This window comes from Neocloeon triangulifer, unplaced genomic scaffold (genome assembly GCF_031216515.1).
Source record: "Neocloeon triangulifer isolate White Clay Creek 2 clone unplaced genomic scaffold, ASM3121651v1 ptg000013l, whole genome shotgun sequence".
Taxonomy (NCBI): Eukaryota; Metazoa; Arthropoda; class Insecta; order Ephemeroptera; family Baetidae; genus Neocloeon; species Neocloeon triangulifer.
In genome coordinates, this window is record NW_026775555.1 from 2,134,294 (window position 1) to 2,156,324 (window position 22,031).

General features: G+C 35.8%; 3 protein-coding genes across 12 annotated transcripts in view; 1 reads left to right on the top strand and 2 right to left on the bottom strand.

Moving 5' to 3' along the window:
* Positions 1-296: 296 nt before the first annotated feature.
* On the top strand, positions 297-3,385 carry LOC132199020 (uncharacterized). Its single transcript, XM_059623393.1, has 4 exons — positions 297-404; positions 1,016-1,557; positions 2,712-2,935; positions 2,998-3,385. Exons 1-4 carry the CDS (start codon positions 314-316, stop codon positions 3,383-3,385), a joined length of 1,245 nt encoding a protein of 414 aa, XP_059479376.1. The 5' UTR covers positions 297-313.
* A 67-nt stretch (positions 3,386-3,452) lies between these two features.
* LOC132198744 (uncharacterized) lies at positions 3,453-5,976 on the bottom strand. Of its 2 annotated transcripts, none has more exons than XM_059622946.1 (4): positions 5,798-5,976; positions 5,105-5,433; positions 4,270-4,697; positions 3,453-4,208 (listed from the first exon to the last, which is right to left on the bottom strand). In XM_059622946.1, the coding sequence occupies exons 1-4, from the start codon at positions 5,907-5,909 to the stop codon at positions 3,827-3,829; spliced, it is 1,251 nt and encodes a 416-aa protein (XP_059478929.1). In that variant the 5' UTR covers positions 5,910-5,976; the 3' UTR covers positions 3,453-3,826. The 2 variants fall into 2 exon arrangements, with proteins under 2 accessions (XP_059478929.1, XP_059478930.1); XM_059622947.1 differs by having other exon boundaries at positions 3,993-4,208; positions 4,278-4,697.
* Positions 5,977-7,070: 1,094 nt separating this feature from the next.
* The window catches only part of LOC132199077 (zinc finger and BTB domain-containing protein 24-like), a 30,696-nt gene continuing 15,735 nt past the window's right edge, over positions 7,071-22,031 (bottom strand). Inside the window, exons 7-8 of one of the 9 annotated variants that reach the window (XM_059623506.1) lie at positions 13,259-13,468; positions 12,092-13,144 (exon numbers count right to left, since the gene is read on the bottom strand). In XM_059623506.1, the coding sequence (XP_059479489.1) occupies positions 12,966-13,144; positions 13,259-13,468 (389 nt within the window). In that variant the 3' untranslated portion in view covers positions 12,092-12,965. Of the gene's footprint in view, positions 7,565-9,152; positions 9,543-10,457; positions 11,827-12,091; positions 13,145-13,258; positions 13,469-15,055; positions 15,385-17,318; positions 17,588-18,872; positions 19,360-20,625; positions 21,373-22,031 lie in introns of those variants that run through there. The other 8 variants (XM_059623510.1, XM_059623511.1, XM_059623516.1 and 5 more) reach the window with 8 other exon arrangements.

Consider the following 22,031-nt stretch of genomic DNA (forward strand, 5'->3'; position numbering starts at 1 on the left):
ATTAAAAAACGACAAAGAATTATATTCAAAGAGTTTTTTTTCCCCTCAATTATATATTCGCAATAAAACGCAGGATGTTTTCTCTCGCTGTCAAAACAAAATTACTGAGAATTGAAATATGCTTTTTATGTGCGTTGGTGAGCACACAATAGCGGAATTAAAATTTCGCAAGTCATTCAAGTGCGATTTTGTATTTACGCACCATCATTGGGAAATTAGAATTAAACTATTTGATTTGAGCCTAGGCTATAAAAACGCTGGAGGGACCTGCAGGCGTAAATAGATGTGTCCTGGTGTCCTATCGTTGGCAAACATGAGGTTAAAGTGTATGAATTTGTTTTTCATAGCCGTACTTTTCGTACAATCTGGCTCGGCTCACAAACTTTTTAAGAGACAGACCACAGGTAAAATTAAATTAATTTAATTAATTATTATGTAATTTGCGCTTTTTTCGCCCTTTTAAACGTAAATTTTTATGAATTAAAAAAAATTTTGGTTTTAATTAATTTCAACAATTTTATAAGTATATAAATAAAAAATGTAATTTGTGCTTTTTATGATACTTTTTAGAGTAATCAGAAAAGAAAAGCGCTTTCTATAAAAATTATTTAAAACAGCAGAAAAGTAATAAGTTGAAAAAATGTGCAAATTATCTTGCTGATTTGTAATATTGGGAATTATTATTATTGTTATTGCAACTATTTATTGTCTTTTATTCTCTACACAATTTCAATTTGTCACAAAGGTTGAAAATATTTAAAATAATTTTGATGAAAAACAAGTAAAACAAATTTTATAGAATTCGAATCTATTTTAACTAAAACTTCTCTTAAATTAAACTTTGATGGACTAACAGATTTTCGAGTTCAAATTAAGGTCATTTTTCTATTATTTTTGTCGTTTTTTTGTCCAAATTGTTATTTTTCAGAGTAAAATTGATAAAATATCATACCAGAAACTTCAACAATTAAAATGAAAAAAAAAAATAATAATAATTAACTGACCAAATTTAAAGGTTGCTCCATCAATCTGGAGACGGACCTGCCCTTGTACCAACCGTTGATGCTGAAGCAAGGCGCGACCACCAAAGACCTGTACTCGTTCCTTTTGCCCGACCTGCAGGGCAACCTGGTCCTGGCGGCGAACGCGCCCCTGCGCGTGGCGTGCGCCGGCAAGAGCAACGTGATCGCCAAGCTCGGCGTGGCGGACGCGGGCGCGACCTGCGCCGGCACCAAGAGCCTCAAGATGAGCACGGGCACCACCCTGAACTCGATCGACCTGAACTGCACAGGCTTCGTGGCGCACTCGGCCGTCAAGAGCACGACGGAAAAGTGCGAGATCGCCGGCGACTACGTCGTGATCAACATCGGCTTCCAACTGGCCGACGGTTTTTACCCCATCATCAAAATTTGCTTCGACGAGAAAAATCGGGACGCGATTTACTCCAAGTATTTGGAGACGCCGTCCATCGCCGGACAGAACGTTGCCGAGCAAAGACCGGCCTTTGTCGAGGGCAGCTTTTACCCTGAGTTCACCGTCGACACCAAATATTCCAAGGTATGAAAAGTTTTTTAATTTCAATTTTGTTAAGAGATGATTAATGGCTTCTAAATTCTATTTCATGAATTTGGCTGAAACAATCGAATTAAAAAATTTATATAAAATAATTAAATTCCTCGACTTTGTTAAATTCGTTTTTTATTTGGGTGGTTTCATTATATAGATTTTAATCAAATTGGCCCAAAAATGACCTATCTTGATTTTCACTCGAAAATTTCGGGTACTTTTCCGGGAAATAAAATTTCCGAAAAAATGCGATAAGAAACAGAAAATATTGAATATCTTTGCTTCTATTTTGAAATTGAGTAAGTTCTCTTCGGTGCTAGACGTAAAATTTAACGTCCAACAACTTTTCTGTTGCCAACTTTTGTGTAGGTCAAAGGTTAAGGTCACTAAATTGCAAATTTCACTTTCTGACGCAATTTTCGCAAAGATGCACCCCTCAAATATTTTTCGGGGTATAAGAAGTGTGTAGCCCGAAGTGTGTAAAACAAAATCCTTGATTTTCAAAATGGGACTATTTTTTGTTTTTGAGATATTTTTAAATAAATTTTAAAAAGCAGACAAAAATAGCTTTTTTGCATTGAAAAATACTTTTTTAAATTCATTTATAAGTATCTCAAAAATAAAAAATAACCCCATTTTGAAAATCAAGGGTTTTGTTCTACACAATTGGGGCTAAATTTTTTCCTATACTCTCAAAAATATTTGAGGGGTGCATATTTGCGAAAATTGAGTTATAAAGTGAAATTTGCAATTTAGTGACCTCGACCTTTGACCTACACAAAAGTTGTCGACGAAAAAGTTGTCGGGCGTAAAAAGTTACGTCTAGAAATAAAGTGAGCATACTTATTTTCTAAACAGAAACAAAAATATTCAATATTTTATGTTTTTTTGGAAATTTGATTTCCCGGAAAAGTGCCCAAAATTTTCAAGTGAAATTTTAGGGAGCAAAGCGTCTTATCTACCCCAACAACGTATGTGAAGATCGGGATGGGGTCCTTTCATGAACAATTTTTGCCAAATCTATCGTGAAACCACCCATTTTCATTTTGTTTCTAACAAATTCCGTCAAATTTAAAATTATTTAATAATTAAAAATTATAAAGTGCCATTCAATTTTTTTTCCTATAAAAAAGATTAAATTTTAGACAACACAAAAAACTACCTTTGGCCAAATTTTGGGCTCTGCAACCCTTGGTACAAATTACATCAAAGACATCGATTACTACCTGGCGCGGGGACATTTGGCTGCCAGGTCGGACTTCATTTACGCCACCCAACAAAGGGCAACCTTCTGGTACATCAACACAGCCCCCCAGTGGCAGACCTTCAACGGCGGAAACTGGAACACCCTCGAAGACAATTTGAGAAAGTATATTTCTAATAATTAAAACTCATTTTATATTTTATTATTAAAAATTTTCAAAATTATAGCTTTGTGGTCCGATACGGCCGCGAAATCACGATGTACGTGGGCACGCACGGCTTGGCCACCCTGCCGGACACCAACGGCCAGCAGAAGGGGCTGTACCTGCACTTTGACCCGACCGGCGCCACCACCCCGAAGATCAAAGTGCCCGAGCTCTTCTGGAAGGTCATGTACGACGCGTCGGCCAAGAAGGCCGTTGCCTTTGTGGGGGTGAACAACCCCTACAAGACCAGCGTCACCAAATTGTGTACGGACGTGTGCAGTAAACTCACCTGGCTCACTTGGCAGCCGACGAACCAGAAATTAGGGTTCGCTTACTGCTGCGAGCTCAACGACCTCAGGAAAAACGTTCCCTCCATCCCTGCTCTTGACGCGACCGCTCTACTTGTCTAAAAATTTGTATGATATTTTAAGAAAATAAAAACAAATTTACCGCTTTTAAATAAACTTTCTTTATTTGTCAAATAAAATTTATCAATAAATACGGGTAAAAGTTTTTGGCACATTGGTTTTTTTATATCTTTGAATAATTTAATTAGCTTAAAAATTTAATTAATTTTTATAAAATCAAGATGAGGCGAAAAAAATTCCTAAAATTTTTAATTACCATTTCACAGTAAGTGAAAACCACAATATCAAAACATCGATGTGGTTTTCTATTAAAGAATAGAGGTCAAAAACCTAAACATAAACAAAATGGGTATCCACATCCTGGATATATAGAATGGTTTGCGGTTTAAACCACACATTGGTCAAAGAAATTTATTTAAATTAATTCTTGCCTTTTCCAAAGGACTGGTCGAGACTGGTTTTAAATTAATTTTCTTTCAATCGTCAGACTAGAAGTCCCGAGATTCTTAAACTGGGAATAGTCGGAATGGACTTTTGCAAGTCCTTCACCTCGCAGCAATAACTGAAGCCGAGCTTCTGATTTTTCGGCTGCCAAGTGAGCCAGTCGATCTGGTCGCAGACGTCGTCACACAGTTTTGAGACGGAGCTTTTGTAGGGGTTGTTGACTCCGACGAAAGCGATACCCAGTCCCGTCGATGGTTCCACGACCACTTTCCAAAACAACTCGGGCACCTTAATTTTTGCGCTGGATCCGTCAACAGAGAGGAACAAAGGTGTCTCTCGACCTTTAGCGTCCGGAAGGGTTGCGATTCCGTGCGTCCCAGTGTAGACGACCAGTTCGTGGCCACCCTTTCTCGACGCAAATCTAAAAAAAATATTTGATTTTTTTTTAATAAATAAATTTGCCTTTAAAAAATTTTTCAAACTTTCTGACGTTGTCCTCCAGGGTGTTCCAGTTGCCACCGTTGAACGTCTGCCACTGGGGGGCCACGTTGACGTACCAGAAAGTGGCCCTTTGGTGCGACGAGAAGACGAAATCGGCCCTGGCGGCCAGGTGGCCTCTCGCCAGGTAATAGTCGCCCGCGCCTATGTACTTGTTGGCCAATTCCTGCGAGCCGAGGAGTTGGGCCAAGGTCGCCCTTTGACCCTCCTTCACGTACTTGCTGTTGACGCTGATGTCAGGGTAGAAGGGACCTTCGACAAACAGGGGTCGCTGCTCACCGATTTGGGCGCCGCCGATTGAGGGGCTCATTTTGAATCGGGCGTAGATTGCGTCTTTGTTGACGGCGTCGAAACACGTTTTCAGCACGGGGATTAAGGTGCCGTTTGCAAGTTCAAAGCCCACGTCTATCACCTTAGAAGAAAAAGTTCAATAAAAGACATTGATAAATAAATAATTTCAGATTTAAAATTAAAAATGCAATTTGGTCTCCTATTTCCAAAGTAAAAATTTCAAATGTATGAGATTTGTTAAAAATATTTAATCATACACCAAATGAGCTAAAAAATTATACTTAAAACTTGTTATTTTAAGTTAAAATGCAAAATATATTTTCCTAATAATGACTAGAAAAGAAAAAAAAATGGAAAATTACAGCGATTATAAAAATAATAATGTATATTTCATCAGTTCTCATCAAATTTGTGATTTGAATAATATTTCTAATTTTTATAAAATGTATGTAATTTTACTAATTTTTTAATCTTTCATTAAATCAAACCAAATCATTACAGAATAAATAATTTTGCATATTCAAATACCTGGTAATTTCCAGGCACCTCGCATTTTTCTTTGTCGTTTTTGCGCGCCGAGTGTTGCACGAGCGAGGCGCAGTCGAGGTCCTTGATCGGAAGGCGCTTGTCCGGCGAAACGTTCATTTCGTTGCCGCCTCCGCAGGAAACGACCGCCTCCTTGGCCCCCAGCTTGGCCAGGGTGTTGTCCTTGCCGGGACAAGAGAGACTGACGAACTGCCCTGGCTGCAGGTGCAACACGCCCTGCGCATCGGGCAATACGAAGCGACCGGCGACGCTCAAAAACAGCGGCTGGTTTCGTGGCAAGTCTTTTTTTACGTTTATTTCGCACGAACCCCCTGTTTATCAACAATCGAGGCAATCGTAAGAATAGGCAGTTTGTTTTATTTTATCATAAATAATATAAAAATCTGTACGCAGTTATTAATTAAATAAATTTCAAAATGTAAAACTTATGAAAAAAGAAAAAATTAATATTGAAAAATAAATAAATAAATACAGTTGAAAGAAAAGATTATTAAATGAGAAATGATTGACCATAATATAAATAAATTGCATCACCATCATTGTTTGCAAAAGCAGCAGAGAAGTACGGCTCTTGTTTATTATTTTCAACAGAAAAAAAGCTTCTCCTGTAGCGACTTCCAGCTTTTTTTTTTAAATTTTAATTATAACCAATTAGCGAAATATAATTTTTTTTACCTGAAATATATTGAGGTTTATTCGGCGTTGCTGGTTTTCGGACGCCCGCGTCTCTGGCAAGGGCGCCGCACCCCAGCAAAAGAAATGACACCAGCAAACAACGCAGCCCCATCTCAAAAAAAGTCGGCGCCGATTGTAATTACAACGAAAACACGACGCTGAAGTAACGTCGACGCGTCTCGCCGCTCGAGTGATATTATTAGTCACTTTGCACACAAAACGGTCACGCAACGGTGGGAGAGAACGAGCGAGCGGCGCATGACGGCCGCGGGAGGTGACGTGGTCCATTTATCATTCATTGCAACGTAAAAGAGCGATGCTCTCGCTAATACGGACGCTGAGGTAGCTGAGATTGCAGAGAAATAACTGTTCAAGTGTTAAACAAGGAGCACTTTTTTCTTGATCAATGCAAAACAAAACATTAAAAACAAAAAGAATGGGACTAATTTTTCCATAGTTTCTCATGAAATATTTTTCCTTCCATTCAAACTATTCAGCGGAAAAATTACAAGATATTCAAAAATTATGAAATTTCACAATTTCAATACAATAGAGAAAATGGATAATTTAATTAAAATATATTTTTTTAAATAGGTTGGTAATTGAATTTGTTAGTTTTAAGATTTTAATTTTTATTCAATTTAATTTTCTCCAAACAAGTCAGAACAATCAATAAATGTTAAAATGAGGTGTTTTTTTTTTTAATTTTGCTGATTTTTTTTTGTATTTTTCTTGCTAATGAAATAAGGTCGCAGACCGAGACCGAAACTGGTAGAGCCATTTGTTTTTTAATAATAAAATTAATTTTTGCAACAAGGAAAATTCCAATCTCTTCATTTATATTTTTTTAAGTAATGCCCAAGGAAGATTTTATATATTTTAATTTGAAGGAATCGTTCACCAAATACAAACCAATGCAGAAAGCAGCTCCATGCTCCATGCTTATCGACACTGCCAAGTATCTCTTGCAAAACAGATGAAGCTGTCGGCGCCCGACAAAACCAATTTACATACATATCATGTATCATGTTGCTGTGGATGAGACTGCAAATACTAATTGTTCAGCAAATAAAAATAGTTTAATTTTTCTATCCGACAAAAGGTGAATTAATTTAGAAAGAAAAGGAAAAGATTTTTCCTTACTAAATATTGGTCCTAATTTTTATTTCTTAAAAGTTTCTAATTTTTTTCTAACATAATTGCCAATCTCTTTGTAAAAAAGCTTAAAAATTGATACAATTTTTTTTTGTTCTTCCATGCAAAATAAATAATTAAAATTTTTATAAAAAAGGTCATTCAAGCGGCAAGTTTTATTCAATTAATATTTAAATTTTTCCATTTAAATCAAAACGGCTCATTTAAATTTTTTTTTTAAATTATAAACTTTAAAATTTGTGGTACAAAATTCGAGTGGAAATTCTCTTGTTCTTTTCCATCATTAGCTCTTCCTTTTCCTCCGGCGAGAAGGCAACGGCGGCTCGTCGCTCGAGTACGATTCGAACAGGTGGCCGTGCACATTCTTGATGTGTCTCTTGAGGTGACTCACCCTGCTGAGCACCGATTTGCATATGGGGCACGTCGACTTGCCCAGGTGCATGCTCACGTGGCGCTGGCACGACTTCTTGTCGCGGAATTCGCGCGAGCAAATTTTGCACACGCAGTCTCCGGAAGTGGTGATTTTGGCCATTTTCGGTTCTTCAGTCTGCTCGTTGAGGAAGTCGCTGGGGTCGATGCCAAACGAGTCGTCCAAGTCCAGCGGATCCATTTCTGAAAAATTAACATTGCATTCCGTTCAATTCATTGTTGCCGCATATGTTTGAAATTTACTTAGCAAGCGAGCTAATTCCGTCTACACTGTAAAAAAACTTCTCAAACTTCAATTCAATCATCCCAACCTTATCCCATAAAATCAATATAAATTTTTTATGTCGACTGACCTAGTGATTTTATTTTTCCATCTTAATTAGGGTCATTTTGATTTTCTGAAAATTTTAATTCATTTTGAACGGGCCAATTTTGAGTAAAAAATTATTTTTAGAAAATTCCCATGAGAAAGACTGTTAAGTTTAAAAATTCAGTTTGAATTTAATTTTTTTTTTTTACTGTGTCCTGTTGGAACTGAAATCTGACTGAAATCAAAAAGTCAATGCTAGTTTAGAGAAAACTGACCATTAAAATTAATCTGGCCGGTTGTTTGCCAAAGCCTCTCCATAACAAACGTCGTAAAATTTTTGGATTGATATTTTTTTAGTACTTTATTTTTTAATTTGAGGGCCTAATTCTCCATAATTATTTATTAGAAAACGTGTAATTAAAATGCGGAGTTAAAATTTAGATTTTTTTTTTATTCCCATTCAGCTGAGACAGTCTTGATAAACGGCAAAAATTACACATTAATTAAGGTTCAGAAAAAAGGGAAACATTCTAAAAACAGGACAAATTATTTTAGTTATACTTTTCGGAAAAGGCTGTGGAAATGTTTTTGACAGTTTTTTAGCTTAACAAACATTCACTTATGCCTTGCATAGTGGTGGACTTGTGTGTGGCAGGTCATAAATAATTACAAATATCACAACATAGACTCATGTTTTCAATTTTTGTTTCATTTATTATCGACTGTTTTGCAAGAAAAGTTTTAAATTCTAAAAGAAAGAAAAGGTTGTAATTTTTAAAACGAAAATTTAAAAAAAGTACAATAAAATTTTGTGTTCTTATTTTAATGATTCGATCATTATGCATGAGAATAAGTGAAAAATCCATAATGAGTTCTGAGCATAAGTTTAAGCACAAATTATTCTTTTTTCTTTATTTTTCTCATCATAAGCTGAGTTTTTTTTATAATTGAAATTAATTTGATGGTAATTACGACATAGTTTTCATAAATTGAAACCTTTCAATTGCGTTTTTATTTTGTATGAAATAAAATAAAAATCACATATTATCTGAAAGGGCGGAGAGATCCTGAAGAAATAGTAAAATTCTCATGACATTTACGATTTGCTTTTTTCTGATCTACAAATTTAAATTTGGCCAAATATCTACGGATTTTATGTCATATTTCTTTGATAATTTACAAAAATTAAAATTCATTTCTTTTCACCATTTTTATTTATTTATTTTTTTTAATAAATTTATTTCCCTCCATCTGCAATCGTTGAAAAATTACAAAAAAAAATATATAATAATTATTGAAGAGAGCAGAAATTAACTTTTAAAATTTGTACAATATTGTATTTATTTACTGTTTTTTTTTTTTTTTATATATAAAACTGTAATTTCATGCTAAAGTCTAATAAATCCATTTTTAACGTTTTATTCTACGCGTAGAAGTTAATTTCACAGCAATCCAGTTTTATAATATTTTTATCGACAAAATACTCATCTATTTTTAAATTTGCAAAGTTCCGAAAATTTAAAATTTTCTCTCATACGAAGAAACTTTCGGGCGGAAGGTTTTCGAGGGGTTGCATGCCAAAAATGTCTTTGTGCACCGAGGTTTGGTGGAGGCGAAGGTTTTCGACGCGGCTGAACAGTTTTTGGCACACTTGGCAGCGCGTCTTGCCGAGGTGGATGGCGAAGTGGCGCGTGCACGACTGCTTGTTTTTGAACGAGCGATTGCACAAACTGCAGGAGAAGCGGCCGTCCGCCTCCTTCACCACCTTCAGCGACTCTTCGCTCACTATGACCTCGCCCTGGCCGTCAAAGGTCACCGAATCGTCGTCCGCTATGCACACAAACTGCGCCCCTGCGAACACAGAGACACACCAAGCATCGGTCAGTGGCGCGGCAAATCACAGGTTAGTCTTTTTTGGTGCTCATTTTTTTTTTTTTTATTTACAATCGATCAATTATTTAATTGAAAGCTAAAACGCCTTTTGGGGTCACTTGTCCTTTTTCTTCTTCACGTTTTCCTTGTTTGATATTAAAAATTAGTTTTGCTTCGAATTAAAAAGCGTGGGTAGGTTTCAAATTTCAGTTGGTTTCCATTTTCGATATATTGTCAGTTTTCTTTTTTGTTTTAAAAACTTTGCTGAAGTGAATAAAACTATTAAAATTAGGCCATTTCAGAGGTGTTGAAACTTGACCTTCCGTTCTTCCCGACGTCTTTCTCAGGTCAGAGGTCACCAAATCGCAAAAACCTGGGCATTTTCGGCATCCTCGTGAAACAAGCTTTCCGCCGGTGAGTCATTCTTCGCTACCAACGTTCGCGTTCTTTTCAAAATTTTGAGATACGGCCAAGATTTTTCTCAAATTTATCAATCAACAATCTAATTGAACTTTGATAGTTGCACCTGGTCTACCGCAATTTAGTCCTGAGCAGAAATTTCAAACACCTTTTCAAATTAGAAAACACAATCTTCTGGTAGAAAGTTTCAAATCTCTTGAAGCGAAAAATTGTCAAGTCAAAATTTAATCCAGGACAGGGTGCGAAATATTTATCCACTTAATATTACGTTTTATCCAAGTTAAAAGTTCTTTTGAAATATTTCGTCTATTTTAAATTCTTAAACCGACTGAAAAGAACAAATAAAAATCTTTTTACATAGTTGTAATCCAATTAAAAACCAGATTAAAAATTACTGAAAACGTGTGTCATCATTTTTATTAAACGATATAACTGCAAAATGCACAATCAATGCATTACATTTGGGACAATAAGATTTTCGGCGACGCACTTCCATCAACACTCGCCGCACGTTAAAATCTATGGTAATGTCTCTATACCTTACGTATTTTTCTACGAACGAATTCAAATTAAAAAAAAGCCCAGAATATTATGCGCACATGATGAGATTAAAATTACTCTCCGTGCAACCCTTTAATCGCAAACTGCGTTGTTAAGTGAAAATTATGGCTCTGTTTCCCGTGAAGTGAAAATATTTCGTTTTAATATAAAAATTATATTATTTCATGGACAGCGACATTGGTAATGTTTTTTCTTGCGAATTGTGCCTAAAAATCTCGCTTTTATCAATCAAACTTGAAGTTTTATTCGGTAGTTAATTAAAAAAGGCATCATTGCAAAGGGGACAAGTGAAGTTCAGATTTCTTTCTTAAGATCTCCTTATTAAAAAAATTTAGCCAGATTGTTTTCAATGACTGATTCCACACACAAAAATGGCGTTCAAGAGATCAATCTTTAGATCCATTTTTTTTTAAATTCCATACATATTCCGTATTTGTATGGTAATTTAGTATTTTGTCCCAATTTTTGGCTCCAAATTTTACTTTTCAAAATATTAAATAATAAACTGCAAAAAAATTTTGGTTCCAGGGACAAAAAGTATCCACAAATTCTGATAATAGTGAAATTTTCTTTTCATAAATCAGGAATCTTCACAACTATTTTCAGAAAACCGTTTTCAGAAAAAAAAATTAAAAATTAACAAATAAAAAAGACTTAATATGATTTTTTTTTCTAACATTTTCTTTAAAGTCTTATTTAAAAGAATATTTTTTGCACATGCCAAAGTTTTGTTTAAAAGTAAAATTTTAAAACTTGAAACTGAACCAATCAATTTTTTTTTCATCCAATCACGAAGTTTTGAAAAAAATCGAGCAAATTATATTGAGCCTTCAGAATGAACCTTCACTTGTGATTTTTCCTTTTCCAATGCAGCACTACTTCTTGTGTCCATGTTAAAATTAAAAATTCGTCCACTTTAAGGACAATATAGAGCCTTGTTGAAGAATCTTACTTAAATAAACGATAATTAAGGAGAAAGTAGAAAAAGTTTGATTGATTTCCTTCGGTGCGTGGAAACACTTTTGCTATTATATTCACATGGCCATATTGTGGACGTTCTTCATGTGCCGCTTGAGGTGTGACTTGTGGCTGAGTTTTCGCGCGCAAATCGGGCACGTCGTTTCACCCGTGTGCACGTAAAAGTGTCTGAGGCACGAGTTGCGCAGGGTGAATTCGTGGCCGCAGGCGCTGCACACGTAACAGCCGTCCCTGTAAATGACGTGAAGCTCTGCCGTTGAGCTTAAAAAATCGGCTTTTTTATTGTAATTTCTGCCCTCGCCACCTGCAAACACACAAGATAATGCCAACGTTCAGTCCAAAATCACACGCTCATATTTTTTTAGTAATAAATATATATTCAAAAGTTTGAGAGGAAGAATCCACAGAGAGGTATAAAAATGCACCTAACCAGACAGAGGGCGGTTTTTTTTTTTACAGAGGAGGGCCAGTCATGTGTGTTCGTGCAAAGTTAGGAAAAAACCTTTTGTTTAATTTTGTGTTACTTCAACGGTTTAATTTATTCACTCTTATTTTTATCTACATAAAATTATGGCAAGTTTCGAACGAGTTTGACATTCAAGTCAAATGCAACCTGCGTGACACGAAGGATGTGCGTGTTGCATACTTTCTTAATGGGCAGGATGCGGCGAGACCAATACAAAATTTGCAACGGCTGCAATCCAATAATTTTTCAGGCTCTTTCGTAGAGACCAAGCATATTTCTTATTTATTCAAAAACGATCTTGGAATTTTTTTAATAAACATTCACATTAAAAATCTTTTTGTCTTCCTGCAATGAGTTGTTTGACAATTTTCTAAAAATTATCTGAATCTTGACTTTAAAATCACAAATCAAATTTATCGTTCATCGTTGCAGTTAATTAATGAAAAATGCAAATCAGCAAACTCTTTCTTTTTTAAACTATTCCAGTTTATTTCTGTGCTGCTTTTGCCAGGAGTAAAAAAAGAAAACAAGAAGGCGGCATTGGGGAGTGTCAGACAGAATAAATGCAAGTCTTCACCAAAAACACATATTTTTAATATTTCTTTTGTGTTACGTCTAAATTAAATTTTGGTATTTGTTTCAGTAAGTTTTGTATTTTTTAATTTACAAGTTTGTATTTGTCTTGAATAAAATATTATTACTGAAAATTATTTCTGAGATTTTTTTAAAATTTTAGTGTTCCCCAGTCTCAGAATTGCATTTCAAACTAACGAGAGAAATTTGAATTTAATTTAAAAACCGGTTGAAATTTAAATAACGTCCCTGAAATTCATGATTGCAGCATTTGGTCGTAAATAAACTGAAATTAATTTTTTTTTAATATTCCTAAAAATTTGAAATGCACCCAAAAGTATAGTTTTTAAGTCTTTGGCAGCCGAGAAGAAAAATTTTCCGCTGTCGGACAAATTCGGTGTGCACTAGGTGAGTTGGTGGACACTTTTGAGGTGTCGCCTGAGACACTGCGCGTTGCTGAGGGTGGCGGAGCAGACGGGGCAGGTGGCGAGGCCCAAGTGCACGCTCATGTGCTTCTGCCTGGTCTGGTGGGTGCGAAAGCGTTTGCGGCACACGGCGCACTCGAGCGGCCCGTCCGAGTCCCCTGCAAATTGGCAGATTCAAATTCACAGCATCAAGTTGTGCTTGACTTGCATGTGGCGCTTGAGCACCGACTCGCGGCTGTAGACGCGGCCGCACACGCCGCACCGAGTCTTACCGAGGTGCAGCGCGAAGTGGCGCACGCAGTTGGGCTTGTTCGAGAACGACTTCGAGCACACGCTGCACTCGAAGCGGCCGTTGCGCGCCACGCACTGCGGCTGCTGCACGCCCCCCAACAGCACAAACTCCCCGTGCGCCTCCATTTCCTCCTCATCGAACAGCTCCGCGTCATCCTCATCATCATCAATCATAACTAATTCCGGCATGCCTGCGAACAGACCCAACTTTTGGTTTCATTCCTCCGCAAATTTATTTTATACGTATTAAGCACACTAATGGTTTGCTCAAGTACTAAAAAAAAATAATATACGCAGGCATGCTTCTCAAACCTTTCGACCGAAATGTTCTACTTTCGATTCAAACAGAATAGAAAAAACACGGAAGAATAAATTATACTGTAAAAAAAAGAGAAAAAAATATGAGGAAATAAAATCGTATTCTTAACTCATTTAAGGCCGAGATTAAGTTAAAAATCCTTAAATTTATTTCTACTTTAGCATAATTATAATCATTATTTCCTCCTTATTTGCGATTTCTACAACACTTTCCTGCTTTCCGCAACTTAAAGTTTGGCTTGAAAAGACAATGAAGTGCAAAATACTCTAATATTTTCTTCTATTTTATTTTGTTTTGAAGAAATTGACACTCGAGGAGATGATCAAGGAAGTGAAGAACTCGGGCTTTTGCTCGTTGTGTAAAAAATTGAACGTTTTTATTCATAAAAGAACCATTATGTTTTTGAATAAAAACTATTTTTAGCAACAAGGAAATGCCCAAATTCTTCACTTTCTATTTCCTCATTATAAAATTATAACTACAAGTATTTTTTTTAAGCAATTTCAGTGTATTTGTCGTGCGGATTGCAGAAGGCTGGGGACGCCTGCAAGTATTTTATAGTTTTTCCGCCTTCAAATAGCAATCTTTTGCAACCAAATTTAAATTTCCTGAATATTTAATGTCTAATTAATTTATCAGTCTAAAAGCTACAAAAATAAGTCTTTAGCCAGCTCATTCTTGTATTAGTCAGCGAGCAACGCGTTTGCTCATGAAAGAGGTTGGTACTTGAATTTGTTGGTTTTAAGATTTTTATTTTTATGTTGAAATGTGTTTTTTTCAATTTTGCTGAATTTTTGTATTTTTCTTGCTCATTAAATAGGGTCGCAGACCGTGACCAAAACTGGTAGAGCCATTTGTTTTTGAATAAAAACAATTTTCTGCAACGTGGAAAATCCCGATCGCGTCATTTCTACAAAAATAAACCTTTAATATTTAATGCAATTTTTTTTTTAAATCTTGATGTGCAAAGAAGTTTAAGTCTAATATTGATTCTGCTGACATTTGATTTTTTCCTTGGTCATTCTTTTGAATTTTGATGAATTAAAATACTTCATTAAAAACAAATTTGTGTAATTTACCGATATGAATGATTTAGTTTTGATCGAATGGAAACGATATAAATTTATTTGACTTATTAAAATAAGCAGAAAAACAAAGGAAATTCTGCATAAATGATTCCACACTTCTAAAAAAGTGTTAATTAGCTGGCGGCCCATCTCGGCGCGGACCTCTCTTGAGGCCCCGCGTTTTAGCAACTTGCTTGCCAAAGGTGTTGCCGTTTCTTCGCATTTTGTAATTTTTTTTCCTCATTTGACTTGATTTGTGAAGAATAAACAACAATAATATAAAACCTTTTGTTTTAGTTAAAAAAAATGTCCACTATTTCATGATAAATAATGCGACTGAATTTATTGAACACAATTAAATTTAATCATCTCTGAATCTAAAGAGATTCTATCGTTTGTCTGTGATTTCAGTTCATTTTGTGCACGTTTTTCAAGTGTCTCTTCAAGTGCGTGTTCTGGCTGAACGTTTTGTGGCACAGGGGACACGTGTTTCTGCCCGCGTGGCCGTCCAAGTGTCGCAGGCAAGTCAGCCTCTTAGTGAAGGTGCGGTCGCACACCGAGCACTGGAAGGCGCCGTTCGCCAGTTCGAACGCCTTCAGTTCCAACCCTTGCTCGCTCAGCACGGTCTTGGTCACTTCGCCCACGAACGCCACCTCCGTGTCATTATTATTTCGCAGGCCCTCCTCGACATTCGGAACGTCTAAATTGATTTGCTCAAATTCTGCAAATAAAAAAAAACGCTATTGTCAAGCAGCTTGCCAACCCAAAAAAACTCATCAAAATTTTTTAATTTATTTATTTTGAATATACCTTTTTTGCTCTTCTGAAAATAATCAGTAAAAGCAGGTAAAATAAACGTTTTTATTGGTAATTTTTTGTTTCTTTGCACTTTTAAATGCAGAAATAATTAAATAATTCTCTCATCAGTGTGATTTTCTAAATATCCTTTTTAAAACCTTATGTGAGAGAATAAACGAATTGAGTTGAAGTCAATCCATTTAAAGTTAATAGAGTTAATGAGAGATACTTTTTCTATACCTACAAAAAAAATCAAAGAGGGATTTTAAGTTGAAATCTGGGAAAAATTGCTGAAAAGTTATCCAACTTTGCAAAATCAATCTATGTTGGATTTTATTGATTTTATCTTCGCTAAAAATTTCAGAAACGGTGAATGTGTGGTTTTTTTTTGTAAATCGATAGATTGGTCCTTCAATTTGATAGTTTTAAGCATTTGAAACTTTATGTTAAAATGAGGTTTTTCAATTTGCCGATTTTTTGAATTTGTATTGCAGTCAAAACTTGTAGAGCCATTTGTTTTTGAGAAAAAACAATTTTTACAACGACGAAAAGCCAGAACTTCCATGAAATAATTACCCTTATTTTTTTAACCTCGGAATGAAAAAGATTTTGGATTTGAAGGAAAATTAAAAAAAAAAAATGGGTTTTTATTTTCAATTTTTTAGCTGCGCTTAAATGTTTTATTTTCAAGTTGCAATCGTCAATCGTTGTATGAATCTTTACTCAAGTCACAACAGGGAAATCGAAATTGGAAACAATTATAAGCAGAAAAAGGCTATCACAAGTAGCAGATCTGCCGAAACGCTTGACATCAAAAGATTGGGTAAAAAATCATCACATCACATGCAAATAAAAATGCTGCCACAAATATACTGATTGAAGAAAGAGAGAAATTTTCCCTCTATAAAAGAGGCATCGATTTAATCCTAAAATTATTTCAAAATCAGCAGTTTTTATTATTCAGATCTCGCTCTAGAATTAATGGACACTTTCCATGGTCAAAGACAAGTAAATTTTTCTCACACTAGCTTGTGCGAGTTTCTCAAGTGTCGGTTTAGGTGCGACTTGAACGTGAAACAGCGCGAGCAAATGGGGCACGTCGTTTGGCCCGTGTGCATCGAGAAGTGCTGAAAGCACGACGATTTGTTTAAGAACGACCGTCCACACGCACTACACATGAAGCGGCCGGCTACCTCAATCACTTGCAACCGCCCCACCGAATGGCGACCACCTGCAAAAATAAGGTCACACAACTTATCTTTCGAGTCTTTTCCAGCGTCGCGAATACAATGCAAAAAAAACTACACAGCGCGCACACAAGGCTATTTTTCCAGGAACTGTTCCAAAATATTTGTTATTTGAAGCGATATCAATTAAAATGAAAATAATCAGAGTACTCAGACCTTGTAGCGATACCCAAAAATTAAAAATTAAAATATGGCATAGAAAATAAGTACAATTACAAAATAAAAATTTTTACAGGAACAAAAAAAAATAATATTTTCAATACAATTCAGACCTAATTCAAGGAACTTCTCATTCTAATCGCCAATTATTTAGGCCCACGTCTTAGTGATTTATCTCCTGATTCTACAATTTCTGAATTTTTCCATAATTACTTTTTAAAAATCTGGTTTACACGAACATAAAAAATGATTTAAATTTTGCCTGACCAACTCGGTGTCCTTCAGTTTTCTACGACAACATCCAGAAGTCTTTCTTTTTTTCTTTGAAAAAAAAAATTACAGGAAAATTTCTTTAAATACCAAATTAAATTCATAATTACACGAAAACCTAATATTTTCCGGCGATGAAAAAACGAAATTTCGTTCTTGCGAGGTGCATTCGAGATTTTTTGTTTCCGTTTGTTTTTCACAACGGCTGCATGAACTGCATTAATTTGCGTTTGCGCATCGGCACGTCTTGGTTGTGCACGAGCCTCAGGTGGTTCCTGAGGTGCGAGACGGTGCTCTGCACCCTGAGGCACAGCGGGCAGGTGGTCTTGCCCTCGTGCTTGGCCATGTGCTCTCCGAGCGCGTGTTTGGTTTGGTACGTCCGTTCGCAATAACTGCACGGGTAAAGCATCGCCGCGCGGCCACCCTTTGCGTGGTTTGCGTGGTGCGCCCCTGCAATCAACACAAACAAAGCACGCTCAGACAAAAATTGGCTCCGCCTCCAAACTGCTCTAATTACGGCTTGCATGGATAAATAATGCAATCAAAAGTCAGAGATGATGAGGAATTTTTTTTAAATTGGTTTCATGACGAAAAAATATATGAATGAAAGGCAAAACTTTTAATATGATTAAGAAAAAATAAATTTTTTTTTTGTAGTTAAGTCGGCTTTTCCTCAATTGATTTTGTGAGTTCTTTATTGTTTAAGGAAAAACAATATTTTTTCTTCAACAACAAACAACTCACAAAACCCATCCCCATCAAGGAAAAGCCGACTTTAAATTCAAATCACCATTTTTTTCTCATTCTATTTTAAGTAATTTTTTTAATATGATTTTAACTAATAGAAAAATTCAGTGTTTGTGAAGAAATTCCATGGAAAAATTTTAAATTTTTAAGCAAGAATTTACAACGAAAAAGGTCATTTATTGGTGGATTTTTAAATAAATTGGTGAATGAATGAAAATAAATAATTTATTTAAGGTAATTTTCTTTCCCTTATTAACGAAAAATTGGACTCCCTCATTTTAATTTTAAATTATATGAAATTTCTTAATAAAAAAGTTAATATTGCTGTTTAGTAGTCCAACATTGTCTACATGAAATTGTTGAAAACAATTTGTTTTCAATAAAAGGAATTTTTTGACAAAACAGTCCCACCACCAGCAAGAATTTTACTAAAACTTCCGAAATCAAAAAGATCCCATCCGCCGCAATGAGCCTCGGTTGACTTGGTTTTTGACCATATTTAGACCCCATAAAATCGTTTAAAGCTCTCATTTCTGATAAAAAAGTTGTTTTTTGAGGTGAATATTTAATTCAAATATATTTTAGAAATTTCACTCAGATTGCGAAAAATTCCCTATTTCGTGAGCATTAGATTTTCAATTTAATCGAATTCTGTCAAAAGAGAATAATATTCAAGACAAACACGATTTTGACTTGATTCCTACCTTCAAATGTTTTAATGGAAAAATAATCCCACGAAAGTTGAGAGCATTTTCATGTCATACCACATTTCATCGTAATTAGAATTTCAAAATCTAAAATTTCAAGGTGGAGCTACAGTATGAAAAGCATCTCAATGTTTATTTTTTAATTAATTAATTACTTTTATTTTTTATAATTAACTAGTAATATTTACACTCAAAATTAGTTATGTGTACTAAAAACACGACGGCAGATCAACTACAAAAAATTGAAAATCGTGGTCGCGTCAAGCACAAAAATGCTCAAAAAGGAAACTCGGGAACTAAATTGTCACATTTCTTAGAGAAAAAACCGAGGAATTGTCAATCAAAAAATTTCACTCGTTGAAATCTCCACTAAAAAGTTTAATTAAAATGGATTCTAGTCGGCTTGAAAGTCGCCGGGGAGGTTTTCGGGCTCGGCGGCCGGGGCTTTGGGCTTTCGGATGCGTTTGTACTCGACGACCTGGTTGTGCGTGGCGCGCATGTGCCCTCGGAGGTGCGCCTCGGTGCAGAAGACGCCGTTGCAGATGAGGCACGTGGTCTTGCCGAGGTGCATGGCAAAGTGCTCGACGCACGCCCGCCGCGTCGCGTAACTGCGGCCGCACGCGCTGCACTCGAACCTCAGGTCCGGCCGCTCCACCACGTAGTGCAGAGACGTCGCCGCCGCCGGCACCGTCTGCGGCGCCGCCGTCGGCGCCGAGCTCGGCGCAGCCGCCACCGGCGCCGGCAACAACGAAAATTCCGCCGTCAAATCTGCAAAAAGAAGATAACGTGCGGAAGTGCGGCTTTCTTTTCCCGTCGCAATTTCATTTTCTTTTTGCATAAATCATTCCTCAAGTCTCAGCAAATCTTAAAATCTTAAAATTTCGCTTCAAGTAAATGATTTTTTTTTTTTTATAAATTTGTTAATTTTCCCATCACTTTATGGGGGAACTTTGCTTTTCATTGCTCAAAAACAACTTTCTGTTTGTCAAATTGAATTGGAAAATGTTTTTCATGCCAAATCAAATCAAATTCCATTCAATTTTTTTATTGACTCGTGAGTAGAATAAACAAGAAAATAAATCAAGTGATTTGAACACCACATCAAAAACCCTGTTATGGTGGATGCTGTGTTCACGCGATATCGAACACTTTTTTGCTCTTACTATGTGTAAGAAATTTCTGTTATAATAATATTTTTAGTTGATTTTACAGAAATTTCGCCACCTTTATACTGATTTTTAACAAAATAGTCGGTCTTATTATTTTTTTAACGGGTATTTTTTGCTATAAAATACACATAAACATGCTTTTAATTGATTTTTTAAAGTTTCATTCGTAAATCTCCACTTTTGGAAGCATAAATAATATTTTATCCCAAAATATTCATCATTTTTAACAAACTGCTTTTGTGATATTTTATAGAATTGATTGATTGAACCATTCAATTTTTGTAAATTTGTTTTATATATTTTTGATTCTCATCGATCAATATTCCATTCCTTTTGTTTTTTGGAGGAAAAGATTTAATATGAAAAAAGGCTTAACTTATTACTAATTTAAATTTTCTGTTAAGTTGAGTTGAAGTTTTACTCAAATGAGTTTGAAATAAAATCATAAAATATAATAATAGAATTATTATTGACATTCAATTTAACTGCCTTATGGCGTTGCACTGCGATACAATTCTCTTAATCAGCCCACTTAATTTTCAACATAGTCAAAGAGAAGAAACAATTGTCAATTTAAGTTGGGTTGGGTCATGCAAAACTCGTCTTGTCAGGAATTTTATGAGATTAATTTAATTAACCGGAGCGTTAGCTCGTGAATTTTTTTTGCTACTTTAAAGATTTTTATTTGTATGTTCAAATATGGTGTTTTTAGTAATTCCTAATCCATTTCCTAATCCATATTTAATTGTAGCAACTTTTTTAATCTCATTGAATTTATAATTTTTTTTGTCGTCTTAATTAAGGTTTGGACAAAAACACAGTTGATATAATTTTCTCAATGTATTTTAGTTCTGCGTTCCTTCATACGTTGCTTTTAATATAGTTAATCTGCGGCACATACACCTCTTGTAACAGTTATTAAAGCTATTCATCTAGATATATTTATCTCGGGCCGTTTTGACGGCGCCCAACTAGTGCAGACCAATTTTCAACTGGTCTCATTTATCTCTCACGCTTTTTGTCTCTCTAACACTGGGGGTTGGACTGGCTTAAAACAAAAAACTATTTGCAGGAAGACTTAGCGCTATTCACAGAACGAGTAAAATTTAAATGTCAGTCGATAATTTTCAGCTGCAAAAGGAGATCAAACTACAGCCAATTCGAATTTACAATTAAAATTTAAAAATCAGCAGCCGTTTCGTTATCCGAGCCAGTCCGCAACCGCCCTTTTATTACACGATTTTCGCCCACCGGCGTTTTTATTGTTTCCTCTAACTTAACAATATGTACGGGAAGAAAGAGCTCGTCCTCAGCCTATATAGAATAAACGAGTTATTTACAAAAGTTGAAAATCCCCGGACCGTATTTAAATTTTTTTTTATAAATTTTAATTTCAATGGCTATCGCATTTGGCCGTGGATTTTCTCTACGTGCTTGCGCAGGTAACAGAGACTGGAAAAACTGCGTCTGCAGAGGGGACACATGGTTTTGCCGGTGTGGCTTTCGAGGTGCCGCTTGCAATCCTGCTTGTACAAATAAGCGCGCGCGCACACACTGCAAAAGTAGCGGCCGTCCTTTTCGATCATAACAAGGGTGTGGCGGCGCAGAGCATCTGCAAACAACAAAACAAACTCAAATCGGCTCCTCATTTTTCCATCTCTTTGTTTTTTTTGTAAGGAGTTAGTCTGCTTTAAAAAGGGGCGTGTCCGTTCAGAGCGGCTGCTTGTGAATTGTCTTTAAGTGTTTCTTAAGGTTGCCTGGGCTACTGAAACTATGAAAGCAAATGGGACACGTGGTCTTTCCAAGGTGCATGGCCAGGTGCTTGGAGCAGGTGCCCTTTAACGTGAACGAGCGACCGCAATAACTGCACGTATAAAGGCCGTCCTTCTCAATGACCGTTAGGAGCCTGTCCGCCGAATAGCGCGCCCACTTTAAATCTGCAAAAATAATTCAACGCAATGCTCAGACAACGTGTGGCATCAGCTCTGCTTTCAATAGCAACCAAACAAAACGAAAATTATTTGCTCGTCCCCATACTATGGACAACTAGCCTAATGCGCTACACAAATTATGAAACACCGGGGCAATCTATATCTATTTAATTTTGTAAATAAAAATATATTATATATTTCAAAATTAAATCTACTCGATAGGAACAGGCATTCAAAAGTTTATTCTGCTCAAAATTAAAGCAGCTAAACGACAAAATCAAATTTTGTATAGATGATTTTTTTCATATTGATTTATTATAATTTTTAATTAATAAAAGTC